This window comes from Crassostrea angulata, chromosome 8 (genome assembly GCF_025612915.1).
Source record: "Crassostrea angulata isolate pt1a10 chromosome 8, ASM2561291v2, whole genome shotgun sequence".
Classification (NCBI taxonomy): domain Eukaryota; kingdom Metazoa; phylum Mollusca; class Bivalvia; order Ostreida; family Ostreidae; genus Magallana; species Magallana angulata.
The window spans coordinates 53,925,471-53,945,316 of NC_069118.1; the positions used below are offsets into that span (position 1 = coordinate 53,925,471).

The 19,846-nt window shown below is 35.9% G+C and overlaps 2 protein-coding genes across 4 annotated transcripts in view; both read right to left on the minus strand.

The window, feature by feature from the left end:
- The window catches only part of LOC128159449 (protein MON2 homolog), a 556,747-nt gene that overhangs the window by 146,787 nt on the left and 390,114 nt on the right, over positions 1-19,846 (minus strand). For 2 of the 3 annotated variants that reach the window (XM_052822556.1, XM_052822553.1), the window contains exons 1-6: positions 4,572-4,644; positions 4,240-4,399; positions 3,489-3,552; positions 2,886-3,013; positions 1,986-2,117; positions 1,003-1,135 (exon numbers count right to left, since the gene is read on the minus strand). The exons of the other annotated variant lie outside the window; for it this stretch is intronic. In XM_052822556.1, coding sequence (XP_052678516.1) covers positions 1,003-1,135; positions 1,986-2,117; positions 2,886-3,013; positions 3,489-3,552; positions 4,240-4,353 — 571 coding nt within the window. In that variant the 5' untranslated portion in view covers positions 4,354-4,399; positions 4,572-4,644. Of the gene's footprint in view, positions 1-1,002; positions 1,136-1,985; positions 2,118-2,885; positions 3,014-3,488; positions 3,553-4,239; positions 4,400-4,571; positions 4,645-19,846 lie in introns of those variants that run through there. 3 annotated transcript variants of the gene reach the window in all.
- On the minus strand, positions 16,857-19,076 carry LOC128159453 (macrophage-expressed gene 1 protein-like). The gene has a single exon (XM_052822560.1). The coding sequence runs from the start codon at positions 19,074-19,076 to the stop codon at positions 16,857-16,859; it is 2,220 nt and encodes a 739-aa protein (XP_052678520.1).

Genomic DNA, 19,846 nt, shown 5'->3' on the forward strand with positions numbered 1-19,846 from the left:
GTGTAACAACCAACAACGGTGTATAACAGTTATAGTGTAACAACCAACAACGGTGTATAACAGTTATAGTGTAACAACCAACAACGGTGTATAACAGTTATAGTGTAACAACCAACAACGGTGTATAACAGTTATAGTGTAACAACCAACAACGGTGTATAACAGTTATAGTGTAACAACCAACAACGGTGTATAAAAGTTATAATGTAACAACCAACAACGGTGTATAACAGTTATAGTGTAACAACCGACAACGGTGTATAACAGTTATAGTGTAACAACCAACAACGGTGTATAACAGTTATAGTGTAACAACCAACAACGGTGTATAACAGTTATAGTGTAACAACCAACAACGGTGTATAACAGTTATAATGTAACAACCAACAACGGTGTATAACAGTTATAATGTAACAACCAACAACGGTGTATAACAGTTATAGTGTAACAACCAACAACGGTGTATAACAGTTATAGTGTAACAACCGACAACGGTGTATAACAGTTATAATGTAACAACAAACAAAGGTGTATAACAGTTATAGTGTAACAACAAACAACGGTGTATAACAGTTATAGTGTAACAACCGACAACGGTGTATAACAGTTATAGTGTTATTCTTTTGGCTATTTCAATCAAAAAAGGTATATATATATATTTATCATTTATGATTTTGGTGATTTAAAGTTGCTTTTGTTAAAATTACTAGCCTATATATGCCTCTGAATCAAAATTCAGCAATTATAGCTTAAAAGCTATTTCACTTTCATTGCCAAATACACAAAAATTAGCACCCTTTGAAGAAAAAAACTAGTAAATGAGTACAAATTCTCTCATGTCCTAATACTATCAACATAAATTTTAAAGGACAGAACTGCATAGGGGATAAACAGGAACTTATTTTTAAATATGGTAAAAAAAAAAAGTAGAACTGTTTTAGCTGATTAAAATTCTAAAAATTTATAAAGCTTTTTTTTTAAACCCTCAAGTGCAAGACTGACCTTGAAGCGGAACTTTATCCTCAGTGACCACTCTTTCAAACACACAGCTGACCAAGTGTTTAATGGTGGCCGCAGCAGTATTTATCGTTGTACTGTCCTTGGTAAAGTGAAGTCGAAAACAAAGAACTAAAGCCTAAAAAAACACAAAGTAATCCACTAATGCGTCATCTTGCTGCAATGGACTGGCAATTATTCTTATCATCAGAGTTTCCAAAATCAAGAAATGATCAACCGTTTTGTTTTCAAAATGGCAACTCCAGAAAAGTTTTAAAGTTAAGCCTAGAATAAGTTATAAAAATGTAAATCAGTGAGGTTCAATTACTCAATTCTGTTTTAACTTTAATCCTTAATTGAAAACAATATGAATCTAAGATTAAACCTCAGCTTTGAGTCTGACACTTTAGATGAGGAAAGTTAGTGATGTGATGGCAGGGCCAGGTCTATTTGTTGAATTGTGAGATTATTCATTTACCTTGGCCAATGAGTCATGCTGTACTACAGAGTTTGAGGTGATCAGAACTATAGCTGAGTTTGAGCATCCTTACCTTGGCCAATGAGACGTGTTGTACCACAGAGATTGAGGTGATCAGAACTATAGCTGAGTTTGAGCATCCTTACCTTGGCCACTGAGTCATGTCGTACCACAGAGTTTGAGGTGATCAGAACTATAGCTGAGTTTGAGCATCCTTACCTTGGCCACTGAGTCATGTCGTACCACAGAGTTTGTGGTGATCAGAACTATAGCTGAGTTTGAGCATCCTTACCTTGGCCACTGAGTCATGTCGTACCACAGAGTTTGAGGTGATCAGAACTATAGCTGAGTTTGAGCATCCTTACCTTGGCCACTGAGTCATGTCGTACCACAGAGTTTGTGGTGATCAGAACTATAGCTGAGTTTGAGCATCCTTACCTTGGCCAATGAGTCGTGTTGTACCACAGAGTTTGTGGTGATCAGAACTATAGCTGAGTTTGAGCATCCTTACCTTGGCCAATGAGTCGTGTTGTACCACAGAGTTTGTGGTAATCAGGATTATGGCTGTTTGTAACAGTTTGAGTTCCTCTAGTCCTGCTTCCATTAGATTCCATAGCATGCCCAGTATATTGTCAGCCGCAGTCTATAATCACACAGCCATAAATGTTTTTTAATTCACACACACAGATACAAAATTTTACAAATGAAGTTCATGCACTAAAGCCTTCCAGATTAAGGACTTAGGCTGGTTTTGATATACATGTATATTAATGAAAAATGGTCCACATGGTCAGAAACTTTGTCAAGCTCATATGTATACAAATTATGGATTAAGCTAATGAACTGTCTTGGTCTTGTGAATATTCTTTTTTTTTTCAATTCAAAAACTAAGAAAAAGTGATATTTGTTCTTGATTTTCTGAGGCATGAATACAAAGGATCATGTTTTGTTGATGTATGCTACTTTGTGATCATAAATAGGCATTCACTCGATTGGTGAGATTTCCAACTGGAATAGGTCATCAATAATTCATTTAACCAAAGGGATGTTAGGTTGAATTGGCCAACAGTAATTAGAGCTAGTATAGAAGCCTAAAATGGCCAACAGTAATTAGAGCTAGTATAGAAGCCTAAAATGGCCAACAGTAATTAGAGCTAGTATAGAAGCCTAAAATGGCCAACAGTAATTAGAGCTAGTATAGAAGCCTAAAATGGCCAACAGTAATTAGAGCTAGTATAGAAGCCTAAAATGGCCAACAGTAATTAGAGCTAGTATAGATGCCTGGCTGTGAGTTTCCAACAAATCTGGGAGGCCCTTATTATTGGTAAAATAGAATTAACCAGGTATGTTTGCTAAATAGGGTGAAAATGGTACCTAAACGAGGAATTACGTTACATTGAGCTATACTTACAACAGAAATGGCTTCGTGGGAGATGAGCTTTTGGACAGAGGTCAGACATAATTGGACGATCTTTGGATTCTTGGTGTCGCATCCCATCACAAAGGGCTGGATTATCTCAGCACTGGCGGGAACCAATCCTGTGTTAATCGTCATAATAAACATCTGGTTTAATTGCCTCAATTTTTAAATATGCTCATTATTTAATGCATTAACAAATCAAATATTGATCCATAAATGTAGGATAATTCATATATCTTTCCTTAATTTTATTTTGATTGACAAATGGTGAAACTCAGAAACTTATTATAAACTCCTGACCAGTGACATTCACAAGCGTAAGGGTCTATGATTTCTGACAGGATAAAGGCGGAGTTATGTAATTTTAACATCCAATAGAATGGAAGCAGTCAAGCTATTCTCAATTGGATTCATAACAAATTGGTCAGATGATAGACTTGCCTAGTGATGTGCACAGATTCTCAAATTTTATTTATATAGCTATTATATATTTCTAAACTACAGTCACGCAAAAGATATAATGTATTTCAAAATACATTTTTTGACAAATGGGATATTTTATGGTCATTATAAATTAAAGAACATGTATCTTACCTGACATTACATCCTCGCTCTTTGTACAAATTGTTCGCAACTTCAACTGAATTTGTTCTGACGCCTACAAATATATTCATTAGGTTTGAAAGGTTTGAACAAATTTTATTTCATTGCTGGTACAATTGTATTCGTATCACTAAATGTTGCACGCTTATTATTATTATTATTATTGTAAAATTTATATAGCCCTTAGTCTAAATCATGAAGTCATTAGAGGTAGACATCATTCAACAATATTTCGTCAGAGTAGCAAAGATCTGAACATGTTGAAATTAAGTAGATAAAAACGACCAGTTGCAGAAGAATTACATATTTTATCAATATTTTTGAGTGTGTTTATTGCTACTTTTACATAAAAAAAATTACGGCCTGTCGTGAAACGCTTAAGTTCTTACAAGATTTAGAATTCAACATGGATGCCAGTGATATCACTGTGCAAGAAGTGATTCTTTTTTTTTCTCAATATAGAAAACTTTACAAGTATAGAATATAATTTCTAGTAGTTTTGGTATATACACGTATTGTCTATAGGGAGAGTTTTACTCTTGCAGACCCTTTAGGCCCATTGTGAGGGCTATCTATTTCCTACATCATGAAGTTGAAAGAAGATCAGATTTGAAGCATGGAAAACTTCATAACCAATACAAAATGTTCCCATTAGACAACATATCAGCATAAGTAAGACTTCCTTTTATGACAGATGTCATCATTTATGGTAGAGCACTGTCCATACTCAGGGGATACTTACCTCTTTGACGTGCGGATATTTTCTCTTCCCCTCAGCCGACAGCGACCTCAAATCTCCCTGAAGACTCTCCACCAGCTTTTTGGCGATCTGTGGGTCCTTCAGAGGAGAAGCCATGTTAAGTTACTTCTTAGCAGACGAGTTTCGATGCCAGAAGTCAGTGCTAAAATTAGAAGCAGAACCAAATAACGTAATGTTTATAAAAATAACAGAGGAAATGCGAGTCACATAGCGCCAAAACGGTTTTGCTCAGAGAAAAACAGAGACACTCTATATTAATCGAATGAATACCAAAAGTTTATGATTTATTACCATTTTCACATTCTTATTCCTACCCTTTCTATTCCAAAACTTCAAAAATACATCTGTGGTTTTCGTGTACAACCTGTCAAATTTAAAGGGACGTTACTCATACCAATTTCCGCGTTGTCTAAATAAAGGTCATGACATGATATCAATCCGAAATAATTCATCTGGACTTCCCTGATTATTCGAGACATTTAAAACATTTGAATTAAACAAATAGCCTAAAATAAAATATTGATGCATTTTATACTGTCATAGTTTTGTAGTCCAATCTGCGGGATGGTGTAAAAGTAGTCCGGGACGTATGTCCCGGACATATGTCCCGCGATGTCCCAATTTTCTATTTCGCGTCTAACTTATTTTCCAGTTACTTTTTTCAAAAACCGTTAATCGGATATCAAATGGCATCTAAATCTAAGTCGATGGTATTCTTTCTGCTTCTTAAAAAACACTGATAAGTTAAAAATCGCCAATTTTCCTTCGTCGAAAGTGTAAATGTAGTCCCGAGAAATCGACAATGTTTTTTGGATTTCCGGTTTTTGTTTTACCTTTGTATGTACATTAAATATACATATTTCTATATATATATACTGTATTTGAATATCAAATATTGTTTTATAATATAAACATAATTATTAAGTCATTCTCAATCCCTAAGATAATTAAGGTCTTCCGTTTCCAACGGAAGACCTTGTACTGATTCTGATGGTTCTTCTTCACTATTATTTTTCTTCTTCTAGACGTTTTTAAATCCTCAATAACTTTTTTGTTTGTCATCTGATTTCATTCAAATTTTCACGGTATATTGTAAATTGAATTAGGTTTCTAGAGCACAAAAAAAAAATGAAATCGCAACTTCTGGTTTTGAGTTATTCCCCTTTTTCTAAAATTTTAGGGGCGTTAGTTTCCAGACAAAGGCTCCGAAATGGTCCGTAGCAAATAATTTATAGTTAAAAATCTTTATTATTGACACTTTGAATATTGTCCTCTGATTTTTGGATTTTAGTTTCTTCCAATTATTCCACTCGAATTAATCAATCGAAATCTATGTTTTAAAAATAGCAAAATTTTTCTCCTGTTTTAGCTTCGTAACTTTTTAGTTTGAAATATTTTCTAAATACATATAGAACAAAAGTTGTGCATAATGTAAAGGGCTTTCATTTGACACCAATAAAAAAGGGCTGGCCCCTTAAATTAAGGGCCAGTAGCCCTCAAAAGATTTTGCTTAATAACTAAAAAACGGTTAGGATTTTGATATTGCTGTCGCTGGAAAAGTAGTTTGTTGGGATCTCATAAAGGTCGATACAATGTTATTTTGTAAGTGATTTGTGTAGTATGGTTGTAAAAAGCTTTACATGTTAACATGTACCTGCTTTTATTTGGCAAGTCAACGAAAGTCTTTGCACGTAAAACTGGCATAAAGTTACCACAAAAGGTATGATGGTTTAAACAGGGGGCTTTAATTCATGAGAAAAAAATTAGAACACCTGCTTTTATTTTTTTTATTAAAGTTAAAGTCATTGTCGTCTAGTTCTTATAGTGCACAATCCTTAATGACGAGAATCGAAAAACAAAACATTCTTTTTCTTTTCTAGTAAAACACAAAATACTTATTGAAATTTTTTTTTATGCATTACATTTTAGCTATCATACTGCATGCATTTAAAATCCACCTTGAATCAGAGATGTGTATTATTACGTAAGCTATCCCTCGCCCACGGCCGAGAAAATCGGTCACCATGGTCGCGGCCGGACTACCTAGCGGTCAGCGGTTATCTAATACACGAGAGTTGTGTCACTCATATATGAGTTAATTTAGCTGCGAACTGAAGAATTATTTCAGTTTTGATTACACATAAAGGTTTATTCTTCAATTGGATTAAACGATAGCGTGTCAATTAAGAAATCGTTCAGTTAATTAATAAAAGCAATGCCATTCTCAATCTAATGCAATATCAGACATATATATCAATTGTGGGTTTTAAGTAAAAAAAGAATTTCTATTTGATAGAATTTAGTCATTAAATTACAAACTTTTCAAATCTTCCTAGGTTCTTAGCTGTGCGTATGTATGCGTTAAACCTTTATGTAATCTATCCTTCGCCCACGGCTGAGGAAATCATCCACGGCTGCACTACCTAGCGGTAAACGGTTATCTAATACACAAGATTCGCACCCGCACACTTACATGAATATGAACGTGTTTGAGTTTATATAGCCGTTAATACACTGTACACTGTTTTAATTTCATGTTATAAAAGTTTGTTCATTTTGTATTTAGTTAAATTAAACATTGGAGAGTAAATTAAAAAGTCGTTCTGAAAACTAATAAAAGCGTACTCCAAATCGGAAATACTCGTGAGACATATTTGAATGGTTGGTTTGTAAGTCTTAAATGTTTTAAAAACTGTACACATAATGTTTTCAATCAACAACAAAAAAAACAACAACACAAATATTAAAACCTTTAAATAATGATCATCCCTCGCACATGGCCGAGGAGATCCCGCGCAAGTGACCTCTACATGTACCTTACCACGCGTGCATGTTTGGTATTTTGTACGAACGCAACTATTTTTATTATGTTTTAAACTATTATATTGGTTTCAGATGAACTGATAAATTTATTTTACTCGTACAGTTGATTTAGCATTGATTTATACGACAGCGTACAAGGTAATTTAAAAAATCAAATCAAATTATGATCAAAGTGCCATGTTTGCGGTTGGTGCTGACACGATAAAAGAATGCCCTGAATTAAGGCATTCGGTGATTATTTTAAAGAATATTCACATGAGTTTTGAAACAAGTTTTGCTTAGATTATATCGGTCACATATTAATAACTTCTGTAGTGTTTCTATATGGTCGTTAGCTTCATTGTGAAAATGAACTTATTTCTGTGTTGCCCTCCCACCGCCCCGCTGCCAATTGCTCTTTTTTTTTTCTTAAATTCCAGATCTGTCGAAAATCATTTGATAGTGACTTCTTATGTGTAACATTTTCTCCTGAGCGTGTTTCTCTTTCCCACCCGTTTTTTTATTCGGTCAGTCTTTGTAAATTTCAACTTTCTTTATTGCGTAAATTCAATCGCCACGTGCTACATGTACCGAAAATCTTGTGTCACTTTGAACAGCGCAAACAGCTCAGAACATATAATTATAGCCCCAGCTTATTTATGGCTGCAGATCATCAATTGTTATGTAATTAATCAACAGTTCGAAGGGTGCTTTCTTCAAAGTGGTCAAATATCAAACAACAAGACTTTCATTTTCACATTAAAGGTGCGAGATCGTAATCTGAGAACGTGGCTATAATCAATTAACATGTCGAACACGCTAAACTTCTATTATATATAGTTATGAACAGAATTATATATATATTATAATTAAAAGTTTTAAGTCAAATGTAATTTTTTCTTGGGATAAGATGTTATGAAATACGACTACATTATGCTATGCAGGTGGTCGCCATAGAAATCATCAAAGTATTGCAAGTTAGGACAGATTAGTTTACTTGACTTACAGACTATAATAAAGCGACATATCTGCCTCCAAAAAATATATGCGCTTCTCAAAGTTACACTTCAGTGAGATGGACATGTGTTCTTGGGGATTTTCTTTATTGCTAATTATATGGAAATTGATTTTAAAAAAAAAGTTTTATTGAAGTTGTGTGGTATGAGGATGTCATGCAACTTAATTTACTTACAAGGTTAGCTACAACCAGTGGAATACTAATTTTAGGTCAACAATGATTACCCAATCTATTAAAATACAAATATTGCTTGTGACATGTACGTAGTTTTTTGATATAGCTTTATGATAAAGCAGAGAAAAGCAAAAATATAATTAAAAACCAAAAAAAAACCCACAAAAAACAAACATGGAACTTGCATCAAATTTACTTCATGTACATGTTACCAAAAATCCGACCGAATATGCGCCTTTGTCACATCTATTTAAATTAACTGAAAATAAAAACCGTAACACCATTATTTTTCGCTGATTTTTATTGAAGTTTCTCCCTTTTTTTTTTTAAATACATACGTAAACTTTCTCCGAGAGAATAACTGTTGATCCGATAAAGGAGAAAAAACTGACTTAAAAATAGGGATTTTGAATATTATTGCATCGTAGAAAGAAGTAATATTCATTTCAGTAAATAATGTTATTAAATTTTACGGTACATAGCGGTGTTCTGTATATCAAGTGTAAAATTTAGACGCTCACTTATGCATAAATACTCCCGATGATCTTTGATAGCTGATTACTATTTTAAATGTTCAAGTCTACTCGTATTATCAAATAATATCAGCCCTAAATAATTTTTCAGAGATGCCATCAATTTTGGCTATTTACCAAATTTTGACAGCACGAAACAAATTCAAACTTGCACATAGTCTTCAAAAAATTAGAAAGATTTATTTACAAAAGTTACGTGTTTTTTATGCACGTTTTTACGTACATTTCCTTACATGAATCATGAGTACATGTAATATATAACAATCCATGCTACCCTGAAAAATTTAACTCGCCATTAAACTTCTCATTGTTTAAACCCCTGGCACACTGGAGCTGCGTCCTCACAGCGATCCCGCTGCGTAATTGAATAATGTAAAACGCCATGGTAAACGAACTAGAGTCTTCTACAGCGCCGTAACAACTCAACGGCAGCTTCGTTCGCCGCGGTGGGATATCCTAGCCTAGAACATTTTAGAACGCCATGCAACGGCGCGCACTTTGAACATGCACAAAGTACGCGCCGTGGCTCTGCGTTCCGATAAACACGCCGTAGAAGTGGAGTAAGGTCGCCATGACAGCGCCGTAAAGTCTCCAACAGCACATGTGCACGCAGTCAGCGCGCAGAGCACGTTGTGGATGCGCGGTAAAAACTCCTAGCACGTCATGAGCGCTCGGCGGATACCCAGCGAGAGGGCAGTCAATCGCCAAGTAGAACTCTATGGAAACGTAGTTGGGAGCACTGCAAGAACGCCTTTCTGAATTTTCCTTGCGATCCTACGGCGATTCCATGAATTTTACAACGCCGTGAACACGCCCTGGGAACGCAACTTTGTGTGACAGGTCCTTAAAGAGTTTTCAAAACAATTACACAAACTGTGTTCGACAAATAGTTTTCCTAAAACATTTTCTTCCTGTCTTTATACAGGCTTTCAATCTCAGCACGTTTTTATAACAAAGCAGAAGTGAAATTTTAGTCATTAGTCATTAATAATTGTTTGACACCAAATCACATAAATTTTCATCCTTAACATAAGCAACAACGGAAGACCTACTTGTGGTTTTGCCACGAGCTCTGCTCTAGTTGTTTACACAATTCTTCGCGGGACATCGCAGTTCACAAGAAACAGAAAAGAAAAAGTAAAACCGAAAACCCAACTGGGGTAGTATATATAATTCCGTATAACGATTCTGTAAAGGATGTTAGCCGGTATATCATTTATATATCATATACCGTTACCCAACTTGACTCTTGCCACGTGGGGCCTTCTTTATTAAGAGCCATTTTATTGTTAGAAAAATTGTAAAACATATTTGTTAAGGCAGTTAAAAGCACTAAATCTATTATTTACATGCGTACATTTTACAGACGTTTTATATTATCCAATGGGGACAGTTATGCATCTAAAGAAAAATGATATATCGTGATTGAAAATAAAGCATGATAGCACTAATCTACTATGTACATGTTTCAAGCATGTTAATATAGCATTATTTACATTCTACGATGTTGATAACATTGTTACACATAATATGTTCGTGTTGACAGCACTAGTGTCTGAAACCTAGTCACCTTATAACGAGAACAAGCAAAACATATATATGTATTTAAATAAATAAAGGAACACATTTACATATATACATTGTAGATCTGGACTGGTGATAACATAAAAATGTATCAGCTTATTTCTCGCAGACACAACATATATATACCTGGGGATTGTGCACTGTTCGACTTTTAAAAATTAAAATCAGGGCTTTAATCACAATTCAATCAAAATTTTTATCTGCAAATTTATTGATTAAGAGTTTAAAAATGGACTTCGAACAGTACAACATATCCCATTGCCAGATCGATGATACTGTAAAAAAAAAAAAAAAAGATAATTGCTGTCGGAATCCTTTAATTAATGATTGAACGCATTTTCTAGTATCAAAGTAATATAAATAAAATTACTATTAATAATAATACTAATATTTGCTTACAAATATATATTTTTCAATTCATCTCAATATTATATGAAATTATTGATAAACGTGAATTTTATTCGGAACTCTTACATGTAACTTTGTTGGGTTTCCAATTGTACTATATCTTTTCAGCTGTACGTAAACTTCAATGTCCCGCATGGAAAAGCGTAAATAACTGCTTTTAAGGTTAAAAGTTGATAAATAATTAATATTTCTACCATAAACAAATAATAAAGAGACAACAACAAGAAAAAACACATAGAAATATGTATATTTAATGTATATACAAAGACAAAACAAAAACCGGAAATCAAAAAAACATTGTCTATTTCTCGGGACTACATTTACACTTTCGACGAAGGAAAATTGGCGATTTTTAACTTATCAGTGTTTTTTAAGAAGCAGAAAGAATACCATCGACTTAGATTAAGATGCCATTTGATATCTGATTAACGGTTTTTGAAAAAAGTAACTGGAAAATAAGTTAGACGCGAAATAGAAAATTGGGACATCGCGGGACATATGTCCGGGACATATGTCCCAGACTACTTTTACACCATCCCCCAATCTGCTGTCATATTTTGCTTTTATGAACATGACAAAAGATTGCACTTAAACTTTAAGATTAAAAAAAACTCGAATTAATTGTTTAAAATGGTACGTTTCATCCTAAAAACTAAATACATGTAGTACAAGTTATAACTTAGATACAGGACCTGAAACAAAAACTTTAACCACCTCCGGACGCCGACGCCGGGGATAATAGCATAAGCTCCCCCAGAGATCGTCTCGGTGAGCTAAAAAAGCAACTCCTTACCCTCCCTGTTGTTCTACAAACAGATATATATGTCTGGGGGTTTTTATTTTTCCATACTAGTGAAATACATAAGTGTATGCCATTTGCATGTATTCAATTAAAAACTATATAATAGATTAACTAGCATGTATACAAGCGAGTGTAAAAGTGTGCATCAATGAATGCCATAAGTGTCATCACTATAGCTCATAACAGCATGCGCGGATCCAGAAATTTTTCCACGGGGTGGGGGGGAGGAGGATTATTGTGTTTGCTAGATGGGGAGGGGGGATTCGGTGGCTTTTTTTGGGAGATGTTACTATATCAATTGAAGAAGTTTGAATTTTCCAGGGCAGGGGGTGGGGCGGACCCGACCCACCCCCTCTAGATCCGCGCATAAACTGCACGAACTTGCACCACCCATCTAGACTACCGCTAATAACCTGTGTATTGTATTCGTTCTAGCGGAACACGATTTCCTGTCATATTTTGGTTATATATTTCACACCTTTGCTAAACAATGGGTTTGTGTACCCCAGTTTCAATATTTGGTGCTCTGTGTATGTCATATTGAGACACTTTTGGGGAAAAAAATGCAAGGATGTGGATTTTCCCGACATCCCCTACTTTTAATATCATTATTACAAGAAGTGTATGGGCCAGTTTCCTCCATAAATAGTTTTTATTATACCTTTACGTATAAAGATTAAAACATTGACAAAACAGTGTCATTTGACAAAAGTGGGTAGGTCTGTGTGTGTCACTGTGTGTGTGTGTGTGTGTGTGTGTGTGTGGTGGGGGGGGGGGGGGGGGGGGTTGTCTATATGTACAAGTACCTCGATTCAACCAAAATGGTTAAAAACTTAAAACTGTTTGCGCTATCCTTTGATTAACAGAACGACCCTCCTTCACACTTTACAGAACATTTTTACTCATAAAAAGACAAAACAGCCATGCATCACTTACATTCATGTATGTATATATCATTGATTCATCAAATCAATATCCGAATGGGTTAATAAAAGGAAATCACGTTTTCAGTTTTCACGAGAAAAATCTTTATGCAAGTTGCAAGCACACATTCATAGGAATTTTTAAGAGACAAGCACAATTTGCAATTAGTTAAGAAAGATGATTTTTGAGTAAGTAATACATGTAAATTTAGAAGTGAGGTCTGGGAATCAGGGTAAAACTCATAACTTTTAAAATGGATAAAAGTCATATCTTTTAGTATCGGCTATTATATGGTAATTAAAAAAGCATAGAGGCTTGTCCGCAAAATGAAGTCGGGATAATTAATTTTATCATATTTAGAAGTTTTATCACATGTACACCTTTCATTAGTGGGGAAGTTCTTGCGATAATATATATGACGTACACGATTGTAGTAAATTGTTATAGCTTTCCTCCACATGTGGCTGATGTTACACGTAGTTCAATTGATTAATTGTAATTGTAAATTCAAACCGCGAAGTTCAAGAGATGACTTGAAAGATTTACTACCTCATTTGCATAAAGATGAAATTCAATCGAGCGTATAAAAAAACTACCGGTTGCGGGTGAAAATGACGGGAAAACAAACACTGAAGTTAGACAAAAACATTTAATCCAATTTGAGCTTAATTATAAAAATGTCAAAATAATTATATGTAAAAGACTTGATAATTTTTTAGTGAGATTTTATAGTGAGATTTTAAGAAAATTGCTACTTTACTGGTTAGGGAATACTTTAACTACAATTATCACTAAGTAATTAACAAAATGATAAAAAAGTTATAAAAAAACATCAGATCACAAAAAATAAAACAAGAGGCCCATGGGCGACATCGCTCACCTGAACAATAGTTCCTTGTAACATTACATTTCGTAGCATATATGCTTTTTCTATTTTAAACATTGAACCCCTTTCTGGTGACTCAGTATTGGTCCGAGGTTTATGGTTGGCTTGAACAACATAAATAGTAACATAGGAATGAAAATGTGTAGCACTGCGGTGGGACCGCACGTACACAGCCTGAAAAACTGAACGTAGAAGAGTTCCACTTCATGAGGAATAACTCTCAGACTGTACAGAACATCAAGAAAGATAACTCTTGGTTCCACTACATTAGAGTTTACACAATTTGAGGATCCTTGCATAGTAATCTCACAAACTGTAGTATTATAGTTCTCGAGAAAAACTTTTTAAAAACATTTTCAATATATCTTTCTATGTTAAACTTTGAACCCCTCTTGGGGCCACAGTATTAGTCCAGTGCTAAGGTTTTAATTATTTGGAATCTACATTATTTAAGGATGCTTGCATAGTAATCTCACAAGCTGAAGCATTATAGTTCCCTAGAAAAAGATTTTTCAACATTTTCCCTCTATATTTCTATGCTAAACTTTGAACACCTCTTGGGGCCCAAGTATTAGATTGAGGTCACGGCTTTTATAATTTCGAATCTACACTATTTGAGGATGCTTACGTAGTTATCTGACAAATTGATGCATTGTAGTTCTCGAAAAGAAATTTTTAAACATTTTCCATATATACTTCTACATTTAACTTTAAACCCATCTTGGGTCCCCAGTATTAGTCCAGGGGTCACTATTTTAAAACTGTCGAACCTTCATTATCCAAGGTTGTATGCATGACAGTAATCTCACAAATTGAAGCATATTGTAGTTCTCGAGAAGAAGATTTTTTTTAACATGTTACCTTTATATTTTGTATAATAAACTTTGACCCCCTCTTGGGGCCCCAGTATTGGTCCGGGGGTCACAATTTTAACATTTAGGAATCTACATAAGCGAAGGATGCATGCATAGAAATTCCACAAACTATAACATTGTAGTTCTTGAGAAGAAAATTTTTAAACTTTTCCTTCATGTTTTTTAAAATGTTTAAATTTTTGTACCGCTCTTGGTGCCCATCAATTGTCCGGGAGTTACGATTTTTACAAATTAGAATCTACATTATTTAAGGATGTACATGTATGCATAGTAATATCCCAAACAGTTGCATTATAGTTCTTGAGAAGAAGATTTTAAAACATTTTCCTATAAATGTTAAAATCTAAACCCCTCCTGGGGCCCCACTTTTTGTTCGGGAGTCGCGATTTTTACAATTTAGAATCTTCACTATATATACAACCTTTTGTGTAAATATTGGCATTTTGGGTGCAGTAGTTCTTGAGAAGAAAATTTTTAAACATTTTTCATATGTAGTTCTATGTTAAACTTTGAACCCCGCCCGGGGCTGCAGTTTTGGTCTGAGGGTCACGATTTCTACAATTTAGTCCGGGGATCTAACAGTAAGTTACCACCAATTACAGATCATTGTAAAACTAGTACCACCAGATAATAACTGTCTTTGAGCAGTTTTCTCTTATTAGGAGAGAGGACATTAGAAGTAGGAAATAAAAATTAGTAAGATAGGTACCACTAAACTGTAGTCACTGTTACATATACATATCAAAGGCCGGAACGCCTACAAAGGCCTAGAGCTGACATTTTCTTTAAAATAGGTATTATTATTTTAAATTCCTGTACCAATAGTCGTATATCAAATAATATCAGACTAAAAATATTTTGTGTAACTATATTAGTACATATTATAGTATTTATTGCCAAGCAGACAACATACAAATACACATAAAACATGGGTTCATCAACAAGATTTCACAATAGCCCTCGCCGTGCACCGTCCTCGACCAGGTATCCCGCGAGATAGAGATCCGTGCACGCGCTGTCTGAGTAAGGTCGTACGTACAATAAGTCCATTAATACCACAATATGCAACTATATTTTTATATATAATTTTAACATTACCATGTGATTGTATACTCAGTATATATATATTTCCTTATAAAATACGTAGTGATGCATTTGTAATATAATGAATCATAACTCATCATGATTACAAAAATCGAAGAAATTTCAAAGTTCAAAAATAAATTATCTTCTTTCTGCTTTAAACACTCTTTGAGCAAATTTTACGGGTTCATCATTTGTATACGAGGGAAACACATTAACAGTGTTTCCCTTATTATAATAAAACATACTTTTTTTTAAATTTAATTCCCGTGTGAAACAAGATTATCTATGGTATGGTTGTTTATAAATAAATCCACACCACGTGCGTTGATCTGCCGTTTCTATAATGCTCAACCAAACTATAGCTGCAATATTGCAACAAAATCACAAGATAAATTTATCGCTTACATATATTTTGGAAACCGTGCCCGATAACAAATCAATTTACATATTTATTTTTATTTTTATCGGGCACGGTATCCAAATTAAATGTAAGCGATAAACTAAAATAATATTTAGTGAATTTTTACACCTTATCGTATTCATCCGTCATTTCTTGATTAAACAACCTTATATACTTATGCAATGAGTTGTCAATAATCAGGGAGACACAGCTTGGTTTTTTGGTGCACAATTTAGTTGAATAAATGGAACAAAAGTCATGAAAACATTTTTCCTATGTATTTCTATGTTAAACTTTGAACCCCGCCTGGGGGCCCAGTTTTGGTCCGGGGGGTCACGATTTTTACAATTTAGAATCTTCGCAAAATATGCAAGCTTTTGTGTAAAAATTGGCATTTCTGGTGCAGTGGTTCTTGAGAAGAAGATTTTTTAAACATTTTCCTATGTATTTCTATGTTAAACTTTGAAACCCGCCTGGGGCCCCAGTTTTGTTCCGAGGGTCACGATTTTTACAATTTAGAATCTTCAATATATATGCAACCTTTTCTGTAAAAATTGGCATTTCTATTGCTGTGGTTCTTGAAAAGAAGATTTTTTAGACATTTTCATATGTATTTCTATGTTAAACTTTGAACCCCGCCTGGGGCTCCAGTTTTGGTTCGAGGGTCACGATTTTTATAATTTAAAATCTTCACTATATATACAAGCTTTTGTGTAAAAATTGGCGTTTTTTGGTGCAGTGGTTCTTGAGAAGAAGATTTTTAAAGACATGCATCCTATACTCACTGTTTCGCAATTATCTCCCTTTTGAAAAAGGCTGTACCCTTTATTTTTACAATATATAATCCCCTTTCCATAAGGATGCTTTGTACCAAATTTGGTTAAATTTGGCCCAGTGGTTTTTGAGAAGAAGTTGAAAATGTGAAAAGTTTACAGACGGACGGACAGACAGACAGACGGACGGACGACGGACAACGGGTGATCAGAAAAGCTCACTTGAACCTTCGGTTCAGCTAAAAAAAAAAAACACATTTAAAAGTCATTTTGAAAAGAACACTGCAGAGAGAAAATAAAGAAATGAACATTATATGCATGCATGTCTACACGCTCAGGCTGTTTGGGAGGAGTCTTCAGTCTGTCCAGTCGCCCCGTATTCTCGCCGGTTCGCAGCTTCAGTTTCATAGTTGGGCATTCTGTTATAAAGATGTCTTGATCTCTGATATCTTCTATACATAAACATGCCTACGGTTGCTAAGACAACCAATGTGATCACTATGGCGATGGCTGCAGTGGAACCGGAAGAGAGACCGTCTTCATTTCCCTGAGAGTCGCCCCCGCGGTCTGCCTTTTCTGCGTAATTGGGTTGTTTCGTCAAATCGATCCAAGTCTGTCCGCCTCTACTGATCATGTATAATTCCTCGGAATTTCCAGAATCCACATAGGCGTCTCCCGGCAAATCCATAAATGGCGGACGTCTGACGGGCGGAAGTCCTTTGTCGGAGAAGGCGTTAGCTTTCACACAGTAGTTGATTTCACAGGAGTTTTCTATCGTCGCTAAGTGCATGCTGTACCCAGTCGGGCAACCCCGCGGCCAGTTATTCGACGCTTTAAGGTAAGAGGAGAGAGAGTGCAACATATCTGGATTTTTAAACGATGTATCCTGATGAACGGCGAGTGGATTTCCGGTCATACAGCTAAACAAACCAGCGAAAGGTACGGAATTGCGAAACCCTAGCTCATAATCATCACTGACACAAACTTGCATACCAAGACCGAGTTTCAGGGGGTAGAAATAGAGGGGACACCCGCGGGACTGGGTCAGCGGGTTATCGATCTTGTTTGTATATATCCCACCAAACTGGAATCCAGATTGCTGACCCACGTGACCCTGCGCGACGCACCAGAATGACTGATATTTAGCGCTCCCGTAGACATTGTAATTTTTACTACAGTGCCACAGCCACAAAATTCCACAAGAATAAGAACTACTCCGGGTTTCGGTGGCGGATCTTGTGCCTTCGTTCAGTAGAACACTCTCATAGCCGCTGGGGCACGACTGTGCTCCAGTGAGAGGATTTTTCTGGACAAGTCCGTTACAGAGATTCTGACTGAGTTGCCTCGACTGTTTGCATTTCTGATAAACTCCTCCGAACGTGTAGTTGGTTTTCGGACTTTCACAAGTACTGTCATTTACATTTGCAATAAAACTAAAGTTGGGCGAGTCCAGATTGGTACACCCTCTGTAGATGTTGAATTTATAATACTCCTCCACCGCACTCTTTACGGTTTGAACCAAAGGAAACAGGATTGAAGGCGGGAGTTCAGGAAGTGTCTGGGCGGAAATCAGCTCATAGATAGGATATCCAGACTTGTCTACCGCTACCAGATCTTCGCTCAAACCAGAGGCCCACTGATTCAACGTAAAATTTTTCGGTTGGAAAACTGGTCCTCCAATTACGCGGATAATCGAGTTTGTTCGATTCCCTAGATACTGGTCGATGACTTCAGTAGACGTGCTGTGTTTGTACTCGGCGCCGACGTTAAACACGCTCATAAACGAGGCACTGGCCGCGGCCACGACTTGTCGGCGATCCATACTGTAGCTATTACTGAACGTCGTCTTAATCTGGTCAAGCTGAGAGATGATGGCGCCTGCCTGCACACCGGAAATGATGTGTGTTCCGTAGTCCCGCACTAACAATTGACTCTGGTATCGGGCCATGTTGGTTTTGTTTGTTTGTATGTAGTAAGCGATGTTTCGGAGTCGGTCTCTGAACGCCGGGTTGAGGGGGGTGTCGGGCTGTAGGAGGGCGGAGTAGCGAGCGTACCGCGCCTGTACCCGCGTCGTCACGGACCTGTCCAGAATTTGGTGTTTGCGCACGCTCTCCGACTCGTGGGAATATTTCCCGCTAATTCCGAAGGATCCAATGTGTAGTCCGGCCTCTGCATTGATGGAAGAGGAAGTAGTTGATGTAAAGTTGATCCAGTGCTGGAACAGTTCTCCGAATACCTCTAACTGACTGGATTTGAGGGGGACCGTGAAGACTCCATCAGGAATCAGGTACCGACCGTCGTCCGTCGTCCGACACTCCGAGTAGTTGTACTGGAACAGCATCCCAGCGTCCTTATTCTGGAGATTGTCCCAGCCGAGGCCGGGAAGCACCTCAAAACGGGCCACATTCCCGCCCATTTTAAACGCGCACCACTTTGAGTCCCCCGGGGTGAAGGGATTCACGGGGGAAGGGGGATTTAGTTTCCCGGCTACATCCGTTCCCTTCGTTTGTCCAATGTTCACGAAAACTAGAAAAAATACACTGCAGCCTAACATTATTGCGACTTTCAGCATGATGTTTGTTCATAAGCTAAGCAGGAAGAATAACTAGTCTTTGTCACGGGGAAATCCATCGTCACACCTGGTATCGGGTGGCATTTATTAAGGTCTTCCAGACAATTTCTCAAAAATTATTCAACTGATTTCTTTTATGTTTTCACAGATGATTATAAATTGTTGAATTTTATGTGTTTTTGAAGTTATTGATGGCGTCATTTTCGGTTATATGATAAGATTTATTGACGAATTTTTAAATTTTAATGACCCATTCTTTGCATCTAACTCCTCAGAAGCTCTTCATGAAGCGAAAGTGAAATTTTCAATATGAATAGAAAATAGGTTAAAGTTTAAAAAGATTAATTTTTTGAAATAGCCAAAAGTGCAAAGCTTCTGAGCTCGCTGCATGGGGCACGAAAATTGAGAGCGAAAATATCGGCAGAATTTTGACACGTTTTTATATGTAACTTTTTTCTTTCAAATAATCTGTAAAGACATATAGCGCAAATCACGAGACCTTTTTATGGACATCAAAATTTAGGGACCAACCACTTTTATAAGGGACAAATAGGGGAAAGATGTCTTTTCTAAATACCTCAAAATTGTTTTACTTGATGTTTTACAACTGTTTGGCCCTCATAAATGATAATCTGTTACGTAATACGGAACCTTAAGGTGCAAAAATCTTGAAACTTTGTTGCTAAGAAACTTTAAAACAAGCAATATTTTTTCAAACTCTATACAGGAAAAATCTTGTTTAATTTCATTCT

What these genes read in the sequence shown, in the direction of transcription:
- LOC128159453 (XM_052822560.1), bottom strand. Translation starts at nt 19,076, where the DNA reads ATGTTAGGCTGCAGTGTATTTTTTCTAGTTTTCGTGAACATTGGACAA.